This window comes from Condylura cristata, unplaced genomic scaffold (assembly GCF_000260355.1).
Source record: "Condylura cristata isolate star-nosed mole 26May11 unplaced genomic scaffold, ConCri1.0 scaffold00031, whole genome shotgun sequence".
NCBI lineage: Eukaryota > Metazoa > Chordata > Mammalia > Eulipotyphla > Talpidae > Condylura > Condylura cristata.
In genome coordinates, this window is record NW_004567132.1 from 8,428,585 (window position 1) to 8,452,137 (window position 23,553).

General features: G+C 33.0%; 1 protein-coding gene across 8 annotated transcripts in view; it reads left to right on the forward strand.

The window, feature by feature from the left end:
* EHBP1 (EH domain binding protein 1) overlaps window positions 1-23,553 on the forward strand; it is a 403,255-nt gene that overhangs the window by 304,356 nt on the left and 75,346 nt on the right. For 5 of the 8 annotated variants that reach the window (XM_012731519.1, XM_012731523.1, XM_012731521.1 and 2 more), the window contains 5 exons: window positions 3,772-3,950; window positions 4,557-4,605; window positions 9,173-10,075; window positions 15,901-16,044; window positions 21,310-21,348. In XM_012731519.1, coding sequence (XP_012586973.1) covers window positions 3,772-3,950; window positions 4,557-4,605; window positions 9,173-10,075; window positions 15,901-16,044; window positions 21,310-21,348 — 1,314 coding nt within the window. The remainder of the gene's footprint in view (window positions 1-3,771; window positions 3,951-4,556; window positions 4,606-9,172; window positions 10,076-15,900; window positions 16,045-21,309; window positions 21,349-23,553) is intronic. The other 3 variants (XM_004691438.2, XM_004691436.2, XM_012731522.1) reach the window with 1 other exon arrangement.

Below are 23,553 nucleotides of genomic sequence, written 5' to 3' on the forward strand. Positions count from 1 at the left end.
ACTTAAAAAATTGAGAAAGAAGGAATACTACAAATACATTCTATGAATTTGGCATTACACAAATACCAAAACCTAACAAAGACAGCACAAAAAAAGAAAACTTCAGAGCAATCTCCCTAATGATCACCTATGTAAAATCCTCAATAAAACCTTAGCCAACAGAATTCAGCAATGCATGAAAAGAATACATCAATACCAAGTGGAATTTATTCCAGGGGCACAGGGATGGTTCAGCATCCAAAAATCAATTAATGTAACCATCATATCAACAAAAAGAAAAAAAAGCATATAATCATAACAATAGATGCAGAGAAGGCATTCGACAAAGTTCAGCACCCATATATGATGATGACTCTTGAAATTCTCAGAATAAAAGGAACATACCTCAACATGATAAAAGCCATATAGGACAAAGCCACAACCAATATTATCTTCAATGGAGAAAAGCTGAAAGCATTTCCTTTAAGTTCAGGAACAAGACAAGGATGTCCATTATCACCACTGCTCTTCAACATAATATTGGAAGTCCTAGCCAGAGCAATAAGTTAAGTAAAAGACATACAAGCAATCCAAGTAGGGAAAGAATAAAAAAAACCTCATTATTCACAGATGATATGATAATTTACATGGAAATCCCTAAAAAGTCCATAGAAAAGCTAATCAAAATAATCACTTCAGTAAAGTAACAGTATATAAAATCAACACACAAAAGTCAGTAGCCTTCCTATACAAAATCAATCAGAAATGGAAATTAAAAAAATCCCCTTTACAATTGAAACAAAAAATCAGATACTTGGGAATAAATCTAACAAAAGAGGTAAAAAACCTATTAAAGGAAATGATAAAACACTGTTAAGAGAAATACAAGAAAATACAAAGAAATGGAAAGACATCCCCCTCATGGATTGGAATAATAACATCATAAAATGGCCATTCTGCCAAAAGCAATTTATAGATTTAATGCTATTCCAATAAAAATCTCACTGACATTCTTCAAAGAAATAGAACAAATATTGATGAGATTTGTATAGAACCACAAAAAGCTCAAATAGCTAAAACAAAAGAAAATGGAAGTATTATATTCCCAGACTTCAAATTATACTACAAAGCCATAATAACCAAAACTGCATGGTACTGGAACAAGAACAGACATACGGATATATTTTATTACCTTGAAATTCATGATCTTTAAATTTTCCAAAAGATTCTCAAAAATTGGAATTCAGGAGCTGATATTGCATTGGTGATAATAATAGTAATTATACTTAACATTTACTGAATGGTTACTGTGTGCTATGTACTAGCATGCATTTTTTTTCCATTTAACAGTATTTATTGAGTACCTTCAATATGCTAGAAACTGTTTTGGACACTTGGGATAGGTCAATAAACAAACAAAAAACTAAAATCCCTGTCTTCATATCCTTTTACTTAGTGAGGACAGACAGATGTTAACCAGTAAGTATAATCAATAAGCGTGTTCTGGTAAGGACCAGAATAAAGTATATGCGCTATCAGAAAATAGTAAGTACTTTGGGAAGAGTAGAGAAAGGTAAGGGGAATCAGAAATGCTGGGTTGTGGTTGGGTAAAGAAGATGGAATGCATTATTAAATAGTATTAATCAGAATAAACCTACTGGAGATAGTTACAGTAGAGTTAACCAACAGATATCTGCTTGATTTGTATGGATGTGAATGAAGCAGTATGTGCAAAGGCTCTCAGGTAGGACTCTGTCTGGCACATCAAAGGAGCAGCTAAGAAGTCAAATTGAGCAAAGGGGAGTGGTAATGAGAACAATAGTGGGAGGAGTAGTTAGGCATATTCTATGGTGTAGGTACCATTATACTCCCCATTTTTACAGACAGGCATGAAGAAGTCAAATAACTTGCCACATCTGCAAAATCAGTAACTGGCTATAACAAGAAATAAGCAACTTTTTCTAGCTATATATATATATATATATATGTAAGGTTCCAAAATGAATTAACTGTATTTCTTTATGGCCTGCAAAATAATAAATTGAAAGGTGAGCAGCTCTGAAGTAGATGATTCATTAAACAATGAATCGGCTTCAGTTTTTTTCTACAATCAACATCACCATTTATAGGTCTTATAATTTCATCAAAGTTTCTTCAGTTACATATGAGTCTTTTTCTTGGCAGTCCAATAGGCATACCTGTGAGGTGGTTTAAAACAAGTCTTTTATATTAGGGTAAATCCTTAGTTCTTCTAAGCTTTTCATATGAAACCTTAGAAGCAAGGGTATGTTCATAATCATAATGACATAATGACTTATCTCAAGTACAGAAAACCATTGTACATGCAGTGTGTTGACAGTAACATTTGTGCATTGAGTGTGTGGATGCTACTAATAGGAATGAATTAGTGTAATAATTGCTGTACATTATTATGCCTTATACATACTACCCATGTTTGAAACGAATCATTGTCTTGATAATACATTTTTGATATGGAAAAACATTTCCATAAAGACAGTCACTTAAAGAATATGAAGTATAAGAAAAAAAAATGATTGTGCTCAGTTGATTGATCCCTTCCTCATCCACATCCATGTTATGTGACTTAAAGGGATTTAAAGTCGCAGTGAAAAGTTGCCGTTGTGTTATATAATTAATTTGTATAAATGTTTACAGTTAGAAGGACTATTACTTACTCTAAAATACCTTACATTGTGAATTCCATGCCTACCTTCTTCATATTAAGTGGAATTCAAATGTATTGATTTGTATAACCTGTGAATTTTCTAGTTTTGGCATTCTATAGATAATTTCTTAAGGAATAGCCCTTTGTTAGATTCCTGACTATTTAACAATTGTTAATTTGGCTTTTAATATAAAAAAATAAGAAATATGACCTTGGTGTTTCCTGGTCATATTTTCACAGGCGCAGTGAATGCATAAATCATATTGGGTTGATGATTTTTTAATTGTTTGGCACTAATAGGTTTTTGTCAAGTGGGGGCATCATTGGTCTTGTGGAAAGGCTGGCTGTTTTGTTAAACTTAAAGGATAATTAGAGTATATAATTTTCTTTTACTTTATTTTTTAATAAGGGGAAGAACTTAAGTATACATTTAATTTATACTTATATACTGCACTCATAAGAAAGACACAGACACACATGTTAATAGTCAAAAGTCACTCTCTGATAAGTATGCTGTTGCTGGCGACACCTGACTGTTGCTAATAATAACTCTCAAACTTTTTTGCCATTGTTAAATTTATATAAGAAATGTACATGAATATGATTATCATTGTATTATCTAAAATGCATATATGGTTACAATATTTTTAAGAAACTTGCCATGATTTTGATCTTTCCACTACTAACAAATTGTGTATTGTTAAGACTTCAAAGCACATTATTTTTAAGCTAGTCAAATCAGAACTATATTTATACATAGTTGCATCTGAGGAGGATTTTTTTTAGGGTGTAAGAGTTACATAGTTATTCAGCCTTAAGACTTTAAATACTTTAATATGCTTCCATCAATGTAGCTCTTGGCCTGTTCTGTTTAAGTTTAAAATGTTGCATATCTACATCCTTGTCAGGCAAATGCCATAGGCTAAGACTAAAGATAATAACTTAAGATTCATGTCTGTTTCTTGGAGGTTACATTGTCTGAATTGACAGCTTTGAAAGACCTAAACTGACATCAAAGAGTTCAAATGATCTAGTCAGGTCAATTAATGTTAATTTTCATCTTCCATTAAATTATTTTAATGTTTTTCTCTTTTCCTTTTTTCTAGCCGAGTCCTATACCAAGTCCTGTTTTGGGGCGAAAACCAAATGCTAGTCAATCATTGCTTGTATGGTGTAAAGAAGTTACAAAAAACTACCGGGGAGTAAAAATCACCAATTTTACTACATCATGGAGAAATGGTTTATCATTTTGTGCAATATTACACCACTTTAGACCAGATTTAATGTGAGTAGAAACATTTTCCACTCCCTATATTTTGTAAATATTATCTTTATAAAAAACAAAATTTCTGACATGTCTTGAAATACTTGACTTTATATGTATTTTTATTACCCAATTCTCTTGCTTTTTGAGAGGAGTATACCAGAAAGAAAAGTTCTTTTTTTCTTGATGCTTAAAACAGTGTACTCTATTTAAAAAAAAAAAAAAGGTTATTTTCTCTTTCCATCTCATAAAAAGAACTGATTTCAGATTATAAAAATTGTGTTAGTGTTAAAATGAGATGAGACAAATAACCCTGTAGCTCTTTGTATATTGACAACAAGGGATTACCTCATGATGAATTTGGTTGTCAAGGCTAGTCTTTGGTCCCTCCCTTAACTTCTCTTTTAGATGGAAAGCTTCAGGCAATGAAACATGTAATCACTATCTTGTTTATTTATTTATTTATTTCCTTAATTTTCCACACTATTAGTTTTGTTGATTGAATTGCAGCAAAATTGCTAGTTACTCTGGTATTATTGAATGTCAAATTTTTAGATTCAGTTTGTTTTAAATACAGCTATTTTTATCAAATACTATATGTACCTACTGTGCTATTTTCTCCCTCAGTGACTACAAGTCTCTGAACCCTCAAGATATTAAAGAGAACAATAAGAAGGTAAGAATTGCCAAGGGGAGGGGTGTAAACCATAGTTTCAATTTGGGCTTCTCTGCAGGCTTTTTATTAATTTGAGGAGAGTGTGTTGTTTTGTGAGGTCATAATTGTAGCTCACAGAAGGTATTCTGCTTCCTGCAGTTCAAATAGGTTGAAGGGTTTTCTCTAGTTTATCATGGCTTTTAAGGATCAAAAATGCCAGAGTGACATCAGATCATAGTATGTGTATGAACTTTATTAATTGTTAAATATTTATTAAGTTATATTGCTTTTATTCAAGAGTTAGTTTTTAAAAAGTGTACCCTAAACTATTGTGCCATAAACCATTATGATATTAGAGAAATCTAAGAGCCTAGTGGGTATACAAGAAAAAAATGCATAAATTAACTGAAGCAAGAAAATATGAACATTGGTACCATTTCATTTTCTGTTAAATTACCTTTATTTTTGGTCACATAATACTGAAGTCAGCTTCCCAACAGGTGTATGGGAGATAATTTATCATGTCAGTCTTTACAGTATGTGTGCAATATCAAGCTGCTAGAACCATGGGCCAGCTGACTATGACTGCAGGCCAACTTAACAACTTACCTGTGTGTGTAGTGCAGTATTACACTTTTCTGGGTGAATTATGACATGAAAAAGAAGGGAACCACCTAATTCAGTGGCAGTAGCTACTCAATTTCTTTTTGGCACTGAATTGAGTTTGACTGTAAAAAGCTAATGAAATGTATTGATATCTTAGAGCAGGAGTTCTTAGCTGAGGAGTTGTGAATAGAATTCTGGGGTTATTGAAGACGGTTCTGGAAAAATATTTTATGTTCATAGTTCTTTAACTGATTTTTAACATTTCCTTCAATTATGAATTCAAGCAAAAATTTGTTGTAGTATTGGATTTTACTTTCTCCCCTTTAGAATCTCTGTTGTTTTTATATCATACTATAATTGTAAATATGTATAAATAACTTCTCAACTCATTGCTTCTTCAAATTACATTAGTTAGTACATTGATGAAAAGTATATATTATTACTGCTTCTTGAGTTTAGCTTTACTATTTTCATAGTACTATTTTTTCAATATAAATGGTTTCATTTGCAAACCTACATATTTTATACACATAGAACATTACTCTGAGAAAGTACTTTGGCAAAGGTTCATGAGACAAAGTAATGCTTAAAAGCACCATTAATAAGTCTATAAAAGGAATTTTGACAAGTTAAATTAGCAGGTGAGAATTTAAAATAAAATAATTTTTACCTTAATCACTCGTTAAAGCAAAGTTTGTAATGCCATTGTATTTCTTTTTCTAGTTTCTTTATAAATGCATTACTAAACTTTAATATTTTAATTAAAATATGGCACCAGGCCCTCCCTAGTGTGCAGCGTGTTGGAGCACTGCGCTGGGAAGCTAAGCTAAGCCATGGCTGCTTCAGTGCGAGTTTGATCCCTTCCTCGGAGGTGATCCAATGGTGCAGCTGACCTCTCCTGACAAGCCCGCTGCTCCCCTCAGCAGTGTACTTTGTTGATCTGTCTGCTCTCCACTCTGTTGCTGGTGAATCCTCTACCAACCCTGCACCTCTGGCCTGTACCCCATTTCTGTATGCATAAATAAATAAAATCTTTTAAAAATAAACCATGGCGCCAAAAAAAGATAAACATTACAAAAATCAATATTACTATTTTTATCTAAATCCCCTTTATTGTGGGCATGGTACACAGTAAGTCATGCTTGTTAAATAACTTTTATAATTTTGGAGAATCTGAAAATCTTATCAAATGAAATGCTTTTTCATCAACCATTTATTTATATATGACATTGCTTATTGCCACATTCTTGCATTTGAATATACTAAGCAGGAGAAGGATTATGAAATGAATCACTATTCTTAAATGATTTTTAGTTATTATTTACTTAAAATTTTAATAGGAAATATCATTAATTTTACCTAGCTTTTTTTTTATAATAGCTTATTTTTACATAGTTGTGCCTTTTTTCATCTCTATTTACCTTGCTACTTTTAAAGAACTTGGGGAACCTCTATGGCTTAAATCACACTTGTTTACTTTATTTTTTTTCCCAGAGCTTTATAATGATGTTCATTCCTTAGATTTGAATGTTACTTTATACAGAAGAATATTCCATTAAATTGCTTTTCTCATGTCTTCCAGGACAAATAATCATGGTTTTTTGAAAGGACTTTAATTTAGATGATCCTTTGTGTTACACAATTCAATAATTATGTATGATCGTCTTTTATCACTTTGCAACTTTTTACCTGACTCTGCACTGAATATTAGTTGCTACCTGCAGAATTCTTTCTTTCTTCACATAGGTCTTCCCAATAAATTCATTTGCCCTTGATTAGATTTAAGCAACACGTGAAATAATACCTGTGTCTTAAATTTCATGCAGATATATAACTTAACTGTTGATGACTCTTCCTTGTCTAATTAAATAACTTCCTTTAAGTCACTTCTCTTTATCCATACACTAAAAAGACAGTAGGTGATTGACCACAGTAGAAGAGGTTAACCTATGGGAAAATTCCTTTATAAAGTCTTGACCTCACTTACAAGAAACCTGGTTTGTTTTTAAATGTTTTTTAGTGCATTAGTGTGCAAAAAATGAATTGCTACATGAAGCAAAACACCAGCAGCAGATTTCCCACAAGGAAGCTAATCATTTTCCCAGGTCTGTAAAAAGTGATGAATAAAAAAAGGTATTTACCTGTGACATTTGATCTTAACCAATATGTCAATGTTTAGATAATTGGGAAATGTTTAGAATACTGCCTGTGGTGCTTTACTTGATGGTCTGCAATTGATGTCTGTCAGTCAAATTGTCAAGACACATGATGAACAAAATGACTTTAATTTTCCTAAAACATATAAAATAACAAACAGGCCTATACATGAACACCAACTGAGCCCTTCTCTCTAGTAAATATTTGAAGGTACTTATATTATGAAAAACAATGCTGTGAAAATTGAGGTGATTTTAATATTGCAATTTATTTTTCATTTTCTTTTTGCCTCATTCCACATTTATTAAACTACAGGCAGACTACGAGACATGGATTAAATTAAAAAGTAGGAATACACTTTAAAATGTAAGTGGAGAAGACTGATTACCTCTTGAATTGTTATGGAATTTCCTGACCTCTCTTTTAAGAAAAACTGAGTTATGATCCTTCATTTAGGTTGCTATAAGACTAGACATTTACATCTCAAAATGAGGCTATAACTAGAAGATCCTTGATTTTTCCAAGAGTATATCTAAACGTTTAGTCATATATTTAATAATTCTAAGCAACACAGTGCTATTTTCAAGGGTTAGTTCAGGATAATAATAATTAATTGTAAATTGAGAAATAGCTTTGATTCTTCAAAACTAGAAAAACCTGATGTGCCACAGTCATTTAAAGGCTAACAAAATAATACAGTGCAGCCTCACATTCTTAAATAGGTGTAAGGCTCAAAACATTTCATTCTTTCCAGAATGGATGAAGTGAAAATGAAGTTACTCTTCTCATTATGAAAATCATCTAAATTGGTCATTTTAAAATGTTTTTATTTTTCTAAGTTTAAATAGTATTTACCTATATTTTTAACAGGTACTCTAGGAGTTTGTTCTTTAAGGATATTTTGCTGTATTTTTTCTAAACAAATCACTGTGGTTATGTGAAGAAAAGTTGGTAGTAATGATAAAACTCTAGATGGATTATTGTTTCCTTTTACCTTAGTTCCTTATCTTAAAAATTGATTCAATGATTTTTTTTTGAACTCTCATTTTGCTTACATTCCTTATTGGAAAGGAACATTCAGTTATTAGTAATTAAAGAAAATATTGTCTCTTGGTGGGGGCCTTCTGGAGGCCTAGGGATTAAAACTCAGTGTTATTACCAGTAAGGCCTGATATGATCCCTGGCCAGGGTGCTAACTCACATATGGCAAAGTAGACCTCTCCTGCTTTGCCTGTTGCTCTCCTTAGCAGTGTATGTCAGTAGATGGTCCGTTCTACTCCCTGCTTTGACTCTGCTGAATCCTTTTACCTCCCTCACCCCTGGCTTGTACCCCAGTCCTAGTATGCATCAATAAGTAAAAATAAATCTGGGCTCCCTGGTGGTGCAAGGGGTTAAGTCTCAGAGCTATGAAGCTATTGGTAGCCAGCATGAGCTCAATCCCAGCCCAGGGATCTGACCCACATGGCACAGCAGACCTCTCCTATCTCACCTGCAGCTTCCCTCAGCAGTGTATTATTTTCAGTCCACCTGTTCTGTTTCCCACTCTGTCTTTGTTGAATCCTCTCACCCTGCCCCACAAAACTCAGGACTATGTCCCATCTCTTGTATGCATAAATAAATTAAAATCTTTTTAAAAAATAAAAAATCTTTAAAAAACTATCTCTTGCTTCTGCCCTACTTTTTCCATTTATTCTGCTCATGGGATATAATGTTAGCTATATAATATATCCTCCAACAACAAAAAAAATTCATTAAAGTTTTACTCTTTTTAAAGTATATAAGTTGTCTGACTATTCAAGGTATCTTTTGTTTCTTTCTCTTTAAGGCATATGATGGATTTGCCAGCATAGGAATTTCCCGATTATTGGAACCTTCTGATATGGTTTTATTAGCAATTCCTGACAAACTGACTGTTATGACATACCTATATCAAATAAGAGCACATTTCAGTGGCCAAGAACTAAATGTTGTTCAGATAGAGGAAAACAGTAGCAAAAGCACATATAAAGTTGGAAACTATGAAACAGATACGAACAGTTCTGTTGATCAGGAAAAATTCTATGCAGAACTTAGTGATGTGAAACGGGAGCCTGAACTGCAGCAGCCTACCACTGGAGCCGTAGACTTCTTATCACAGGACGACTCTGTATTTGTGAATGATAGTGGGGTTGGAGAGTCAGAAAGTGAACATCAGACTCCTGATGACCATCTTAGTCCAAGCACAGTTACCCCATACTGTCGCAGGACTAAAAGTGACACAGAACCTCAAAAGTCCCAACAAAGCTCTGGAAGGACTTCAGGATTTGATGACCCTGGAATATGTTACAATACAGATTCAGCTCATGCACAAGTTTTGTTAGGCAGAAAGAGACTATTGAAAGCTGAGACTTTAGAATTAAGTGACTTACACACTAGCAATAAGAAGAAAGATGTATCTCCAACCTTTATTTGTGAGGAGACAGAGGGGAAAAAGCTCCACACTTTAGACCTCAGTAGTAACTTGGAGGAAGAAAAATTAGAGAATTCCAGATCCTTAGAATGCAAATCAGATCCTGAATCACCTATCAAAAAACCAAGTTTATCTCCCACCTCGAAACTTGGATATTCATACAACAGAGATGCAGACCTTGCAAAGAAAAAACGAACTTCTCTGAGGCAGACAGAATCTGAACCAGATGCTGACAGAACCACTTCCAATCATGCAGATCATTCTGCAAAAACAGTTCAGGTGAGTTAACATATGTATATTTAGTAAATAGTTACTCTGTTTGCTGCTTTTTGTATTCATGGAGCATCTTGAAATATTACAAATGATTAAAGGTGAAATGTAATTTCCCATTACAGAAAAACCTGCAAATGAATGCCATTTTCAGGATGAAGGATATGAGTGTCAATTCTTCTAGTAAAAATAATTTTTACTAGAAGAATTAGTCAGATTTTTCATTATTCCATTTAGTAGAGTATTATTCTGAAAATGTGTAATGCCAACTTAAATATTTCTCATTAAAAACATTTTCTTCAGAATATTTTAGTTGCACAGAAATTGCTATTTCTAACTCCATCAATATTTGTCGTTAAGAAAGCAAGTAACCTCAAAATTTCTGCTTTTAAAGAGAGTATGGTATAGAATTGACATTAGGATGTTAAATACATTGTTGCATTTAATTGACTACATAATACAATTACATTGTTGTATTTGAGTATACAGTACCATCAATTATAAGATAAACCATTATTTTTTGTACCACAAAGAAAAACACTGCCAATAAGCTCTAATACATAATGACTTTTATACATACACCTATTGAAAGATTTCTTTTAGACTTCTTGAGGCATAGATTTTTAAATCATATAACACTAGTATGTAAAAAGGAAATTTTAGCCAAAATAAAGTCATTAAAGTACATTAGAATTAGAATTTAAAATCTGACTCCTGAATCACTTTGATTTAGAGCTGTTAGTGTTTGTTCTTCAGTTGTGATCTGAAGATCTCTGAGACTCCAGAACTCTTACAGAAAGCCGCCGAAGTTGAAACTATTCAATACTTTCATAATAATATTAGAATATCACTTGCCTTTCTAACTTTCATTTTCTCACAATTGTACGGTGGCATTTTCTGAAGACTACATGATTTGTGATATACCATTAAATACAGCAGTAGATAGGAAGATTCTGCTGCTTTCTGTGAAACCAGATATTAGTCATTTAAAGAAATATAAAATAATGCCATTCTACTTAATTTTTAAAAATTAGCGTATATTAACATTTCTAAAAGAATTTCTAAAAGAAAGAAATATTTTTCTAAAAGAATAAATAAATATTTTTAAAAGTTTTCATCTTTAATTCCCAAAATTATAGATAGCATTAGATACTTCAGATACCTTTTTGGAGTCACAGTCATTTCTAAGCAGAAAAGGGGATTCTGAAACAAAAAAAAAAAAATTTAAGTTACAGCATATCTCTACATTGTCCATGGGATTTTTCTTCTCAGTAACACCTGTTGATAATAGCACTTTCATGAATTTACCTGAAGGTGCCAACAAAAGATTTTCAAACCATAACCCAGAGTTAAGTAGTACTCAAGTGGTTATTACCCAAAAAATAAAGGAATTGTATTTGTGCCACCAGAAATATCACTTGCATGTTTGCACATACCTGCACATGCATGTAGTCGATTTACAAATGTCTCCACTACCACCTCGATGACAAAGATTATAAAGTGACAGAGGTATTGGGGGAAAGGCATTTTAAGTTTTCAGGGGTATTGGGGGAAAATGTGCATTGTAAAATCAAAGAAGTAGCATAGCTAACCGTGTAAAGTCCTCTTTGCTCATCATAAATCACAAATCAGGAGTTTAAATTACCTGAACTTTCAGAACATTATAGTATATAGTATACTGTTTATCTATATACAGTAGATAATAAATAAACATGTAATTATTGGCAATTACAGAATTTGGTGAGCCTAAGTTCTAATATCTAATACAGAATTTTCTTTTAACCAGATTTTAAAAATCAGTATGTTCAGTGAAAGCTAGATGTTGACTAATGTTTAAAAACTGAAAATACTCTGGACAAAGAACCAGTAGACCAAGATTCTCATTTGGCTCTGCAAATAATTGTGTGACATGGAAATAAGCCATTTAAAATCTTTAAATCTTACTTCTCATGTACTAAATGAAATCACCTCTGAGCCCTTTTAGCTCTAAGACTAATATATATCAAACTGAGAGCCTATTTAGATTATTTACATTCTATAGAGTAAATCAACAAGGAGAAGCATCTATTTATATTCTAAATATATTTGTTTATTAGCCATTGCTTTATTGATCAGCGTATTGGTCATTGTTTATTAAATAAACCACATTTTCTTTATTTCTTAGTGTTTTGGCAGTAGATAAGGAATGGAATTGCTAGATTATATGATAGATCTATATTTAATATTTTGATACAGCTCCATAATGTTTTCCATTGGGGATAAACCAGTCTTAGTTTAAAAATCATGTTTAAAAATATGTGCATAAGAAAATGTTCACAGTGGAAAGCTAAGTGAAACATGATTCTTTAGTGATTATCACTAGGTACTGAGATTGCTAATTTTTTTTCCATTCTAAAATTATATAATGGAAATGAAATGCATTTATAACTAGAAAGCAATGTTTATCTGCTATGAAGACTAAAGCAGTTTTCACTATGTAGCTGATTGAAATCCCTCAAGGATCTTACACTCAGAGAATGTAGAGCTAGTGGAATATTTTTTTTTAGGCTTCCCAGAGAAATTTATTAGTTCACAAAAACCCTGTAACTCATGATTGGAGCATGCTTGCTTTATAATAATTTTTTAATAATATGATAGTTTATTTTTACGTCATTTTATGCCTTTTTCCATCTCAGTTGTAATCCCTGTGGGCTTCCCATCACCAAATCACCCTTATGCCATCACCATAATCCCGTGCACTTCCCCCGCTCCTCATTTTTTAATCCCATTCCCTATCCCACCCACGTAAAATGTCTCTGGTATGTAGTTGTTCATTATTATTATTTTTACCCTCCTGGACCTTTATTTTCCTGCTGTGAGTGAAGTCATCTGGTATTTTTCTTTTTCTTTCTGGCTTATTTCACTAAGCATTATCCCTTCCAGCTTCATCCATGTTGCTGCAAAAGGCATGTGTTTGTCTTTTTTGATTGCTGAGTAATATTCCATTGTGTATATATACTGCATCTTCTTAATCCAGTCATCTACTTTTGAGCATTTGGGGTATTCCATGTCTTTCCTATTGTAAATAAAGCAGTAATAAACATGAGGGTACAGGTGTCTTTTTGAATCAGTGTTTTTGTGTCTTTTGGGTAGATACCTAGGAGTGGGATTGCTGGGTCCTATGGAAGCACCATTTTTAGCGGTTTGAGAAAACCTCCAAACAGTTTTCCATAGTGTTTATACTAGTTTGCATTCCCACCTAGAGCTAGTGGAATTTTAAAAATGACCTCCTCTCATTTTAAAGCTGAGGAAATAGACTAAAATATAATAATAGTTAACATGTATCCAGTTCTCAGTACATGTTATTCCATGTATCTTTACCAATATCTTACAAGAGTAGCTCTATTTTTATTTCAATTTATGTTAAAATTTATTTACTTAAGGTATATGATTTAGAGGAGTAGGTTTATACTTCCTCAAATGTGCATCACCACCCCACATCCACCTGAAAGTCCCCATATCCCTTTTATCATATATCACATAGCCCCTCTCCATTTAGTTTTCACTCCACTAGTGGCCTCAATACTGTAGTCATTTCTAGACTTTTTTTTGGGTTAGTTGTGTCAGTTCCTTTGTTGTTGTTTTTTCCCTGTACTCCACACATGAATGAAATCATCCACTATTTATCTTTCTCTCTGGCTCATTTTACTTAACACAATCCCTTCCAATTCCATCGTGTGGTTCCCAAGTGGCAGAAATTTATCTTTTTTCTATAGCTGAATGGTGTTCCATTATACATATGTAGCATATCTTCTTAATCCAATCATCTGTTGTTGAGTACTTAGGTTGTTTCCATAACTTAGCTATGTAAATAATGCTGCAATGAATATAGGCATGCATGTATCCCTTCAAATTAGTGTTTTTGCATTCTTTGGATAAATGCTAAGCAATAGAAGATTTAGTCTACTTTTAATCCCCACTAGGAAAATAAGGCTTGAGGAGATTAATTTGCCCACATATCAGTGATAAAACAAGTATTTAAGCACAGGTTTGTCTGGCTCCAAAATTCTTAAATATCTCATATAATTAAATAGTGTATAGCTTTCTAAGTACCTGTTCAGTATTACTTAACATTTATTATTAGTGCAAAGATTAATAGCCTGGTGTCTTGGCTGGAAATTAAATATTTAATTTTGTCTATTTTTGAGAAAGTGTATATTTATAACTATTTAATTGTTTAACTGTAATGACAAGTTCTAATAATCTGTCAACATCATTTACACATTTCAGTCTTACCTTTTAAATTAAGAATTTTTGTTTCATCCTCTTAAAAATCTTGGGTGATGGGCCCTCCCTGGTGGCGCAGCGGGTTAAAGTACAGCATTGAGAATCTAAAACCGCTTGCACATGAGTTCGATTCCCGCCTGCCCTGGAGGGTGACCACATGACGTGGCAGACCTCTCTTGACCCACCTGCTGCTCCCCTCAGCAGTGTACTTCGTCGCTCTGCCTGTTCTGTTCCCTGCTCTGTCTCTGGTGAAGCCTCTCACCGCCCCTGAGCCTCTGGCCTGTACCCCAGTTCTGTATGCACAAATAAATAAATCTTAAAAAAAAAAACTTGGGTGATGAAAATTTTCTCAAATTACATTAAACAAATTTGATTGTTTCAAAACCTGTGCATATACTAAAATACCATTGAATTTTACATTTTGAGAAAAGTCTTTACTTGTTTTAGATCACAGAAAAGGATTTTAAAATTGTAGTGTTATAAAGATTGAAAAAGACTCAAAAGTGATAAATCATATTTGCTCTTTATTTCCTCTTCCTTTACTGCTTATCATTGAATTTATGGTTGCAGTGAAAGGAATAAAAGGTAATTAGGTATCAAAATAATAGTATAGCCGGCTATATTGCTAAGATACGCTACTTAAATAGAAAAAAGAAATTTCAGCCATAGTAATATAAATAAGTATTCTTGAGTTTAATACCACCATTAAGAAATTATTTCTGGGCCCTCCCTGGTGGCGCAATATGTTAAAGCACAGTATCATGAAGCTATCTGCAGCCCCTGCAGCACGAGTTTGATCCCTGGTCAGGGAGGTGACCCACATGGCATGCAGACCTCTCTCATCCCACCTGCTGCTCTCCTTAGTCAGTCTGCCTGTTCTGCTCCCTGACTCTGTCTCTGGTGAACCCTTTCACCCCCAACATCTCTGGCCTAAACCCAGTTCTTGTATACATACATGAATAATCTTTAAAAAAAGAAATTATTTCCAATCTCTAAAAATATATTATAAAATTACAGATTAGATGAGGAAAACACTGGTACAGTTCTGATGTTGTTGTAAGGAAAATGTGCAGTGTAGAAAACCAGTTTCAATATTTTAACCAAAATATATAACTTTGAATTTTCTACAAATGTTAATTGTCAAGAATATAAGGACTTACTAATAACACTTATTGCTAGTATACATAGAAACATGTAAGTTTGAAAGACAGCTTTTTATTTTTTAAGACTAAAAATAAAATTTGGATCTTAAAAGTTGTGTTTGCCAAAATAGCTAATATAAAGAATGTATATATAACATACAGGTGGATGTTGTGCCTGTGAGAATGTCTTCTAATAAAAGTGTAGTTAATTAAACCATGTGTAGGCAATAAAGGTGTATTTCTTCTGTGTCAAGACTTAGGTACTCCAATTTCTGGTCAACATTGATATTTTCAGTCTATAATCTCAGAAAACTACAGTGTTACTCCTGACCTGTATTATTTTGACATATAACCATCAATTAGTTTACAAATGTAGAACACATGATTTTTTTCCCCTTCTTCTAATTTTGCATCTTTGCCTTTAAGCATCGAATGTTATCGAGACAAGAAGAACTTAAAGAAAGAGCAAGAGTTCTACTTGAGCAAGCAAGAAGAGATGCAGCTGTAAAGGCAGGGACTAAGCAGACTACCAACGCAGCCACACCACTCTGCAACAGGCAGCTAAGTGATGTGAGGAACATTGGTTAAAAAAATATGAATTGTTCATTGTGATCATGGGGCTAGGATCATGGGGTTTAGGACTTTTGCTAAGTCAGTTCTCCACATACTTTATTGTGGGTGCTTGATACATTTATTAACCGGTAAATTCATACTTCAGGGAACATGTATTATAATTACTGCTATAGAACATTGTTAGCTATGAGCACAAACAAGATCCTGGAATATATTTTTACACATATAGAAATAATCTTTTTGTTAATGTGCATTTTGCAGTTTAGCTGTACTTTATTTAAGATTATACTTTTCTTATAAAAGTTTAATTTGTTGGAAGTGTTATAATATGAGCAAGAAAGAAGAGATGCAGCTTTAAAGGCAGGAACTAAGCAGATTACGAACTGTTACTGAATGTCTACCATTTATTGAATATCTACTATATATATTCCTGACTCTGTAATGGATATTTTACATAATACATAATAGAAACAAAATACTATGAAAGAGATATACAAACTACTTTCTAGACAAAATTAAGACTGATGTGTAAGGTAATTTGTGCAAGATTATAGCATCAGTAATTGATGAATCCAGGATTTGAACCTGAGCCTTATCAGATTCTAGAATCAATGCTCGTTCCTATAATGCATTGCCACCCATATGTAAAATCACATTGATATATGTGTTTCATGTAATACTGAATGATAATAGAAACCCTTTAAGTTAGGGGAAAATGAACTTATTGATAAATATGAAAACTATGAAAAAGCCTGCCCTAACATCAAATCCACACATACATGTAACTGCATGCTTATTTTTTTCAATTAAGACTTTTTAAAGATCAGTTTCAAGTTCACAACAGAATTGAGAGACAAATATAAAGATTTCCTATGTATTTAACAGACATCCTTTATAACATTTCCCACCATTGGTACATTTGTAAAAACCAGTGAACCTATCTTTATACATCATAATCTCCTGACGTCCATGGTTTACATTATGGTATACTATTGATGTGTACATTCTTTGGACAAATGTATAGTGACATTTATGGTATCATACAGAGTATTTTCAAATTTACAAATTCACTTTATTCTACTTACTCCTCTCTTTCCCCATCTCCCAACCCTAGAGAGAAACTGTCTACATAGTTTTATCCTTTCTTGGAATGTCATAAAGCTGTAACTATATAGTAGGTAACCTTTTCTGATTAATTTTTTTCACTTAGCAATATGAATTTTAGGTTCCTCTGTGTCTTTTCATGACTTAATAGGTCATTTGCTTTTAGTGCTAAATATCCCATTGTATGATGTACCAGATTATATTTATTCAGTTATCAGTGAAAGGACATCTTGATTGTATCCAAGTTTTTGGAATTATAAATAAAGCTGCTATAAACATCCATGTGCAGCGTTTATGTGGACACAAGGTTTCAGCTCCTTTGGGTAAATACCTAGGAGCTTGATTACTGAGTCTTTTTACTTTAGTACAAATAACTAAACTGTTTTCCAAAGTTAACCGTATTATCTTGTATTCCCACTAACTATGAATGTTTATTATTGTTCTCTATATCCTCTCGAGTATTGGGTGTTGTCAGTGTTCCAGACTTTGGTCATTCTAATAGATGTATAGTAATAGCTCATTGTTTTAATTTTTACTTTCCTGATGACTTTGAGCATCTTTTCATATGTTTGTTTGCCATCTGTACATCTTCTTTATAGAGATATATGCTAATGTCTTCGGCCTATTTCTTTCTTTTTTTTTTTTTCAAATTATGTTTATGAGTTGAAATCATATTATCTGTTGCTGGGGGAGGGGGGGATATAGGTTTAAGTAGGTTTAAATCTCTACAAATTTGTATTTTCACACCATCTCTATCACCAGAACCCTAATAACTTTCTACCATGTTCCACTGGGTTCTCTTCTGTCCCCATTCCTACCCTACCATATTCCCCTTTAGGTGACCTTATTTTTACCATTATATGTTAAGAGTTAATTAGTGGTTTGACTTTGAATGACCCTTATTATATTTATTTATATTTCACATAAAAAGTGAGACCATTTGGTGTTTATCTTTCTCCTTTAGACCTGCTTCACTAAGCATTATACTTTCTAGCTCCATCCATGTTGTCACAAATGGCAGGAGTTCATCTTGTCATCAAGTAGTAATCCATTGCATACATATTTCCCATTTTCCTAATCCACTCCTCTGTCCTTCAGCACTTAGGCTGTTTCCATAATTTAGCTATTGTAAATAGAGCTGCAGTGAACATAAGAGTGCATATATTCCTTTGAATTAGTGGGGTTTTTTTTATTATTATTCTTCAATTAGATACCTATTAGTAGAATTGCTGGACCAAGTGGTTAAAAATAGCCTGTTTTTTAATTCAACTATTTGGCTTTTTACTGTTGAGTTGTAAGAGTTCTTTGTATAACAGTTGCTTTGTATATATAATAAACAATTTCTTTGTATATCCAATTTCTTTGGATAACAATTTTTTATCAGCTGAGTCTTTTGCAGAATATTTGCATTCAATCTAAGGTTTGTCTTCCCAATCTCTTGGTATTGTCTTTCACAAAGCAGAAGTTTTTAGATTTAATGAAATCAATTTTATTATATCTTCTTGGACTGTGTGTTGGTATTTTATCTAAAAAGAATCACTATGCCAAAGATCATCTAGGTTTTTTTCTTACATTATCTTGTAGGAGTTTTGCACTTTTGTTTTATATTTTGGTCTGTGATCCATTTTGAGTTACCTTTTGTGAAGGATGTAAAGGCTCTGTGTAGAGTTGTTGCAGTACCATTTGTTGAGAAGACTATCATTACTTTATTGCATTACTTTTGTTTATCAAAGATCTGTTGATGGCATTTATTGGAGTCTACTTCTGAGAACTCTGTTATATTGCTTTGATCTATTTGTTCTTTTTCCAAATACCATTATGATTACTATATAAGTAAAGACAGAATATGCCACTCCACCAACTTTATCTTTTCTCCTTCAATATTATGTTGTTTATTCTTAGTCTTTTACCAGTCCATATTGCTACTACAATATAAACTGCTTGATTTTTATGGTGACTATATTTAATCTATGAATGAAGTTGGAAAGAACTGCCCTCTTGATAGTCCTTATTGAGAATATGAATATTTCTGCATTTATGTAGTTTTTTGATATTTTTAGCAGAGTTTTGTGGTATTCTCATAGAGATCTTGTACGTAAATTTTTTTAGATTTACACCTAAACATTTTATTTTGGGAGAGGGGTGTACTTATGTAAATTAAACTGTTTTTAATTTCAAATTTCACTTTTTCATTGCTGTTATAGAAAAGCAATTACCTTTGGTATCTTAACCTTGTATCCTGCAACTTATTCCAGGAATAAGTTTGTTGAATAAATTTGTTGTTTCTCACTTCCTACAGATTTTCTGCATAGATGATCACATCAGCTATAAACAAATGCAGTTTTATTTTCTTCCCATGCATACTTTTTAAAACACTTTTTAGTTATCAGTTTAATCTGGGGCATTGTTTTCTCAGACTTCAAAATCTTTACATAATAATGTGCTGTAAAATGGATTAGTGGACACCAAATTGTTTTGTTTCTGTTTCTCATGAAAAGGAGTAGAATAGCATGGCATACAAAATACCAGAATTTATCACACATAGTAAGCATAGTATTTTTGTGTGCATGAAATTTATCTTAGTTACACGGCTATGTATGTTTACTGGATCTTGTCATAAAGCATATTTTTAACTCTGGGCTTGGTAAAAATGTTGAGAAATAGTAATCTATATAACCATTGTTTCTAAGGGGGAAAAAATATGTAGCTTTTATCCAAATTCTTTCAGTGACCAGGCATCATTAGGTCATATGTCAAGTATTTATTGAATGTCTAAACTGAGCATTTTCTTAATGATGTCGTGTGTGAATTTTACATGTTAATAATTATCATCTAATGTTTATTTAGCACTTACTGTGTATCAAATAGGATCGTAAGTGCCTACACATGGATTTTCAACAATTATGTATTGCCACTGTTTTATAGTTTAGAAAACTGGCATATGACCAAATTAATGAACTACCCATGGTCTAACAGCTAGTAAGTCAGAGAGCCAAGAATTGAAACTAGACAATTAGACTTAAGAAATTTTTTTTTAAAGATTTATTTATTTGTGCATACAGAGCTGGGGTACAGGCCAGAGGCACAGATACAGTGAGAGGCCCCACCAGAAACAGAGTGGGGAGCAGAACAGGCAGATGGACAAAGTAAGCCTATGTAAGATTAGTTGTGAAGAACATTAATTTCATGAATAAGTAGTATATTCGAGGACTGTTGTTTCTGTTTCTTGACACTTAGTGGTGCTTATAGCCACTATTGAAATGATTTAAGGAGAATGTAAAATGTTAGATTCTAAGTCCAGTATCTACAAATACAGAAGAAACGTGTATATAGAAGAAGGTAGACCTTAGCATTGTTTTTCAGATTTTCAGTTTAGTGTGCAACTTGATATCAGGCTACTGTCTTCCCAGGGCATAGTAATTTTCTTAATTTGATCTTTTCTGAGCATATCTTATATATACAGATTATAGTTATTTATCAGTACTATACATATTTTGAAAAAGTAGTATGACAAAAGAAAGAAGAAAATCCCCAAGTTCATATCTGGAACAATTGAATGTGAGTTAAAGTGTTACTAATACTGGAAATTACTTAATCTCTCTGAATCTGTGTTTTCATTTGTAAACTAAAGGCCACTTTTTTTTTTCTTATGTGACACTCAAATTAATGTGTGTTCATTGTGAAGGGGGTAAGGGAACCATGACTAATTCCGTCCCCACTTTACAGCATCCCCTTTACTCTGGAGAGATCAAAAGACTTCTGGTAAAAAACAGGTCTAACTTGAAAAAATTTGGTATCTCAGTAATTCAGTTGCTACCATTTTCATATACTTATGTTATTTATGTTTTAATTTACCATGCATTTGTTTTTTAACTTATAAATTATTTGTCCTTTGTAGAGTATGCCATGGTACTGAGAATTGAGTTGCTCTGATATACGTGCTGCTCCCCCACTGATTTTTCCATAATTTGGCTGAGAATTTCTATTAATTAAAAAAGTTTGAATACCAAAGGAGTGACTCTAAGTCTTAAATGAGTGATACTATGACCTTAAGTTTTCAAGAGTTCACTGAAGAATTTATTGTTACTTATTCTTAAGAGACTACTGATTTAAAAGTCCTTCAGTAATTTATTTTATCCTTCTGAACTTTGTTTTTAGACAATTAACCTAGAACATTCTGATGGACCCCCAAGAAGAGTAAGTAAAGCTATTTGAATAATTGATTTTAGAGTACTTAATAAATGCATACAGTGTATGGGACAATTTCCATGTACTCAGTTCATGTCTTCTCCTATTGAGATCTTCGTATCTAGTTCTGGCCTAAGATCAAGAATTTATGGAACTCTCAGAGAAATGTTAAAGTTTGAAAGCAAAGATCTACTTGTAAGGAAGAAAGACTGTAAAGTAATTATGTATATTGAGGTAATATTAATTTAAATTTAAGTTTTAGGGAATATAGTTTCACACTCTTCAAATATATGGTATCACACCATATCTACACCAAAGGACCAATAATCTTCCAAAATAGTCCACTGAAGGAAAGATAGACTTATAAAATATAAAGAAAAGAAAATCAGAAAAATGTATAAATACTAATTTGAATATATAAAGGCTCAATATCTTCCTGGTAGCTTCTACTTATCTAAGAGGCTTAACTTCACAACTTCTTAACATGCTTTTTTACAAGACTCTTGCAAATCCTGTCCCCTCTCTTTCTAGCCTCATCTCTCACCTCTCTCCTACTTTTCACTATAGTTCATCTCTACTAAGTCTCTTGCAGAGAGAATGTGACACACTTTTTTTTTTCTGTGTCAAGCATTTGCTGCTCTTCCCTGAAATGTTCTTCTTCCCCTTAATAGTTTCCACTGAATATTATTTCTTTTTAAGCACCTCTGCTATGGCTTCTAGCAGTATAGTTAATTCTTCTTCCTGTGACTTTTTCTTTGTTGTACATATCTCTGCTGTCACATATATTCCAATATGTAATTACCTAATTACACATCTCTTTTCCAACTCACCTATGAACTATACAAAGTGCAAGAACTTTGTATTTCCAGCAACAAGTGTAAAGTATCTCTGATGGTCTCTAAATGAGAATGGATTATCATTGGGAAGTTAAAAAGTATTTGTCCCCTTTTTCAAGTAAGAGAAGATGATGTTTGCCACTTTGGACTTAAGACTTCCTATATTATCCATTTCTTCCTATTCTTGAATCCTATGTCCTGATATTTTTCTATGTTGTTACAGCATGTACACAGCAAGTACTTACATACACCAGCTCTTCCCGTATTCTAGGACCTGTGGTTAGAATTCAGTTCCCAATTAGACTGTTTTTTTTAAGATTTATTTATTTGTGCATACAGAACTGGGGTACAGGCCAGAGGCTCAGGGGCGGCGAGAGGCTTCACCAGAGACAGAGTGGGGAACACAACAGGCAGATCGACGAAGCACACTGCTGAGGGGAGCAGCGGGCGGGTCAGGAGAGGTCTGCCACACCATGTGGTCACCTCTGGGGCAGGCGGGAATCGAACTCATGCGGAAGCGGCTTTAGATTCTCAGTGCTGTGCTTTAACCCGCTGCGCCACCAGGGAGGGCCTAAACTGTTTTTAATCACATAGCTCTACCAAATATTCCCTCATGTAAATTATTATAACATTAAGCTGAGACTAGAAAGCAGTTTCAAAGATACTGAAAACAATTCTTGGTATCCTATCTAAGGGAATCTTAGTACGAACTCTGTAATTTATCCTCTGGAAAACTTTGAATTGTAATTTCCTTTAGAAGCCACTTACAGGGCCTTCCCTGTGGCCCAGCAGGTTAAAACACAGCATTATGAAGCTAAGCCACTTCAGTACGAGTTCAATTCCTAGACAGGTAGGTAACCTATGTGGTATGGTAGACTTCTTCTGACTCGCCCACTGCTCCCCTCTGCAGTGTGCTTTGTCAATCAGCCTGTTCTCCCCACTCTGTCTCTGGTGAATACTCTCATCACCCCTGAACCCCAGTTCTGTATACATAAATAAAAATTTTCATTGCATGTTTAGTGAGAACTTGTTACATGTACATTTTGTATTTAGATCTTTTTTTAGCAAACTGATTTACATGGTTCATTTGTATCTCCAATTTTAGATGTTCGTTTAACCTATTTCAGATATTTCCAAAAATTACTTTTCTGTAGGAGACAGGTTTCTGTGTGCTCTGAATCTCTGATTTGTATTTTTTTGTTTACTATTACTATTATTCTATGAAGATTTTCGTGTTATATTTTCATCATATAAATTTTATGTGATATATTCTTTGTGCATTGCTTTTCATATCTACTTAAAATAATTTTTTAGAAAGTACAATTTAGAAGTCAGGCAGGTTCATTATGTATTGCCACTGTTTTATAGTTTAGAAAAC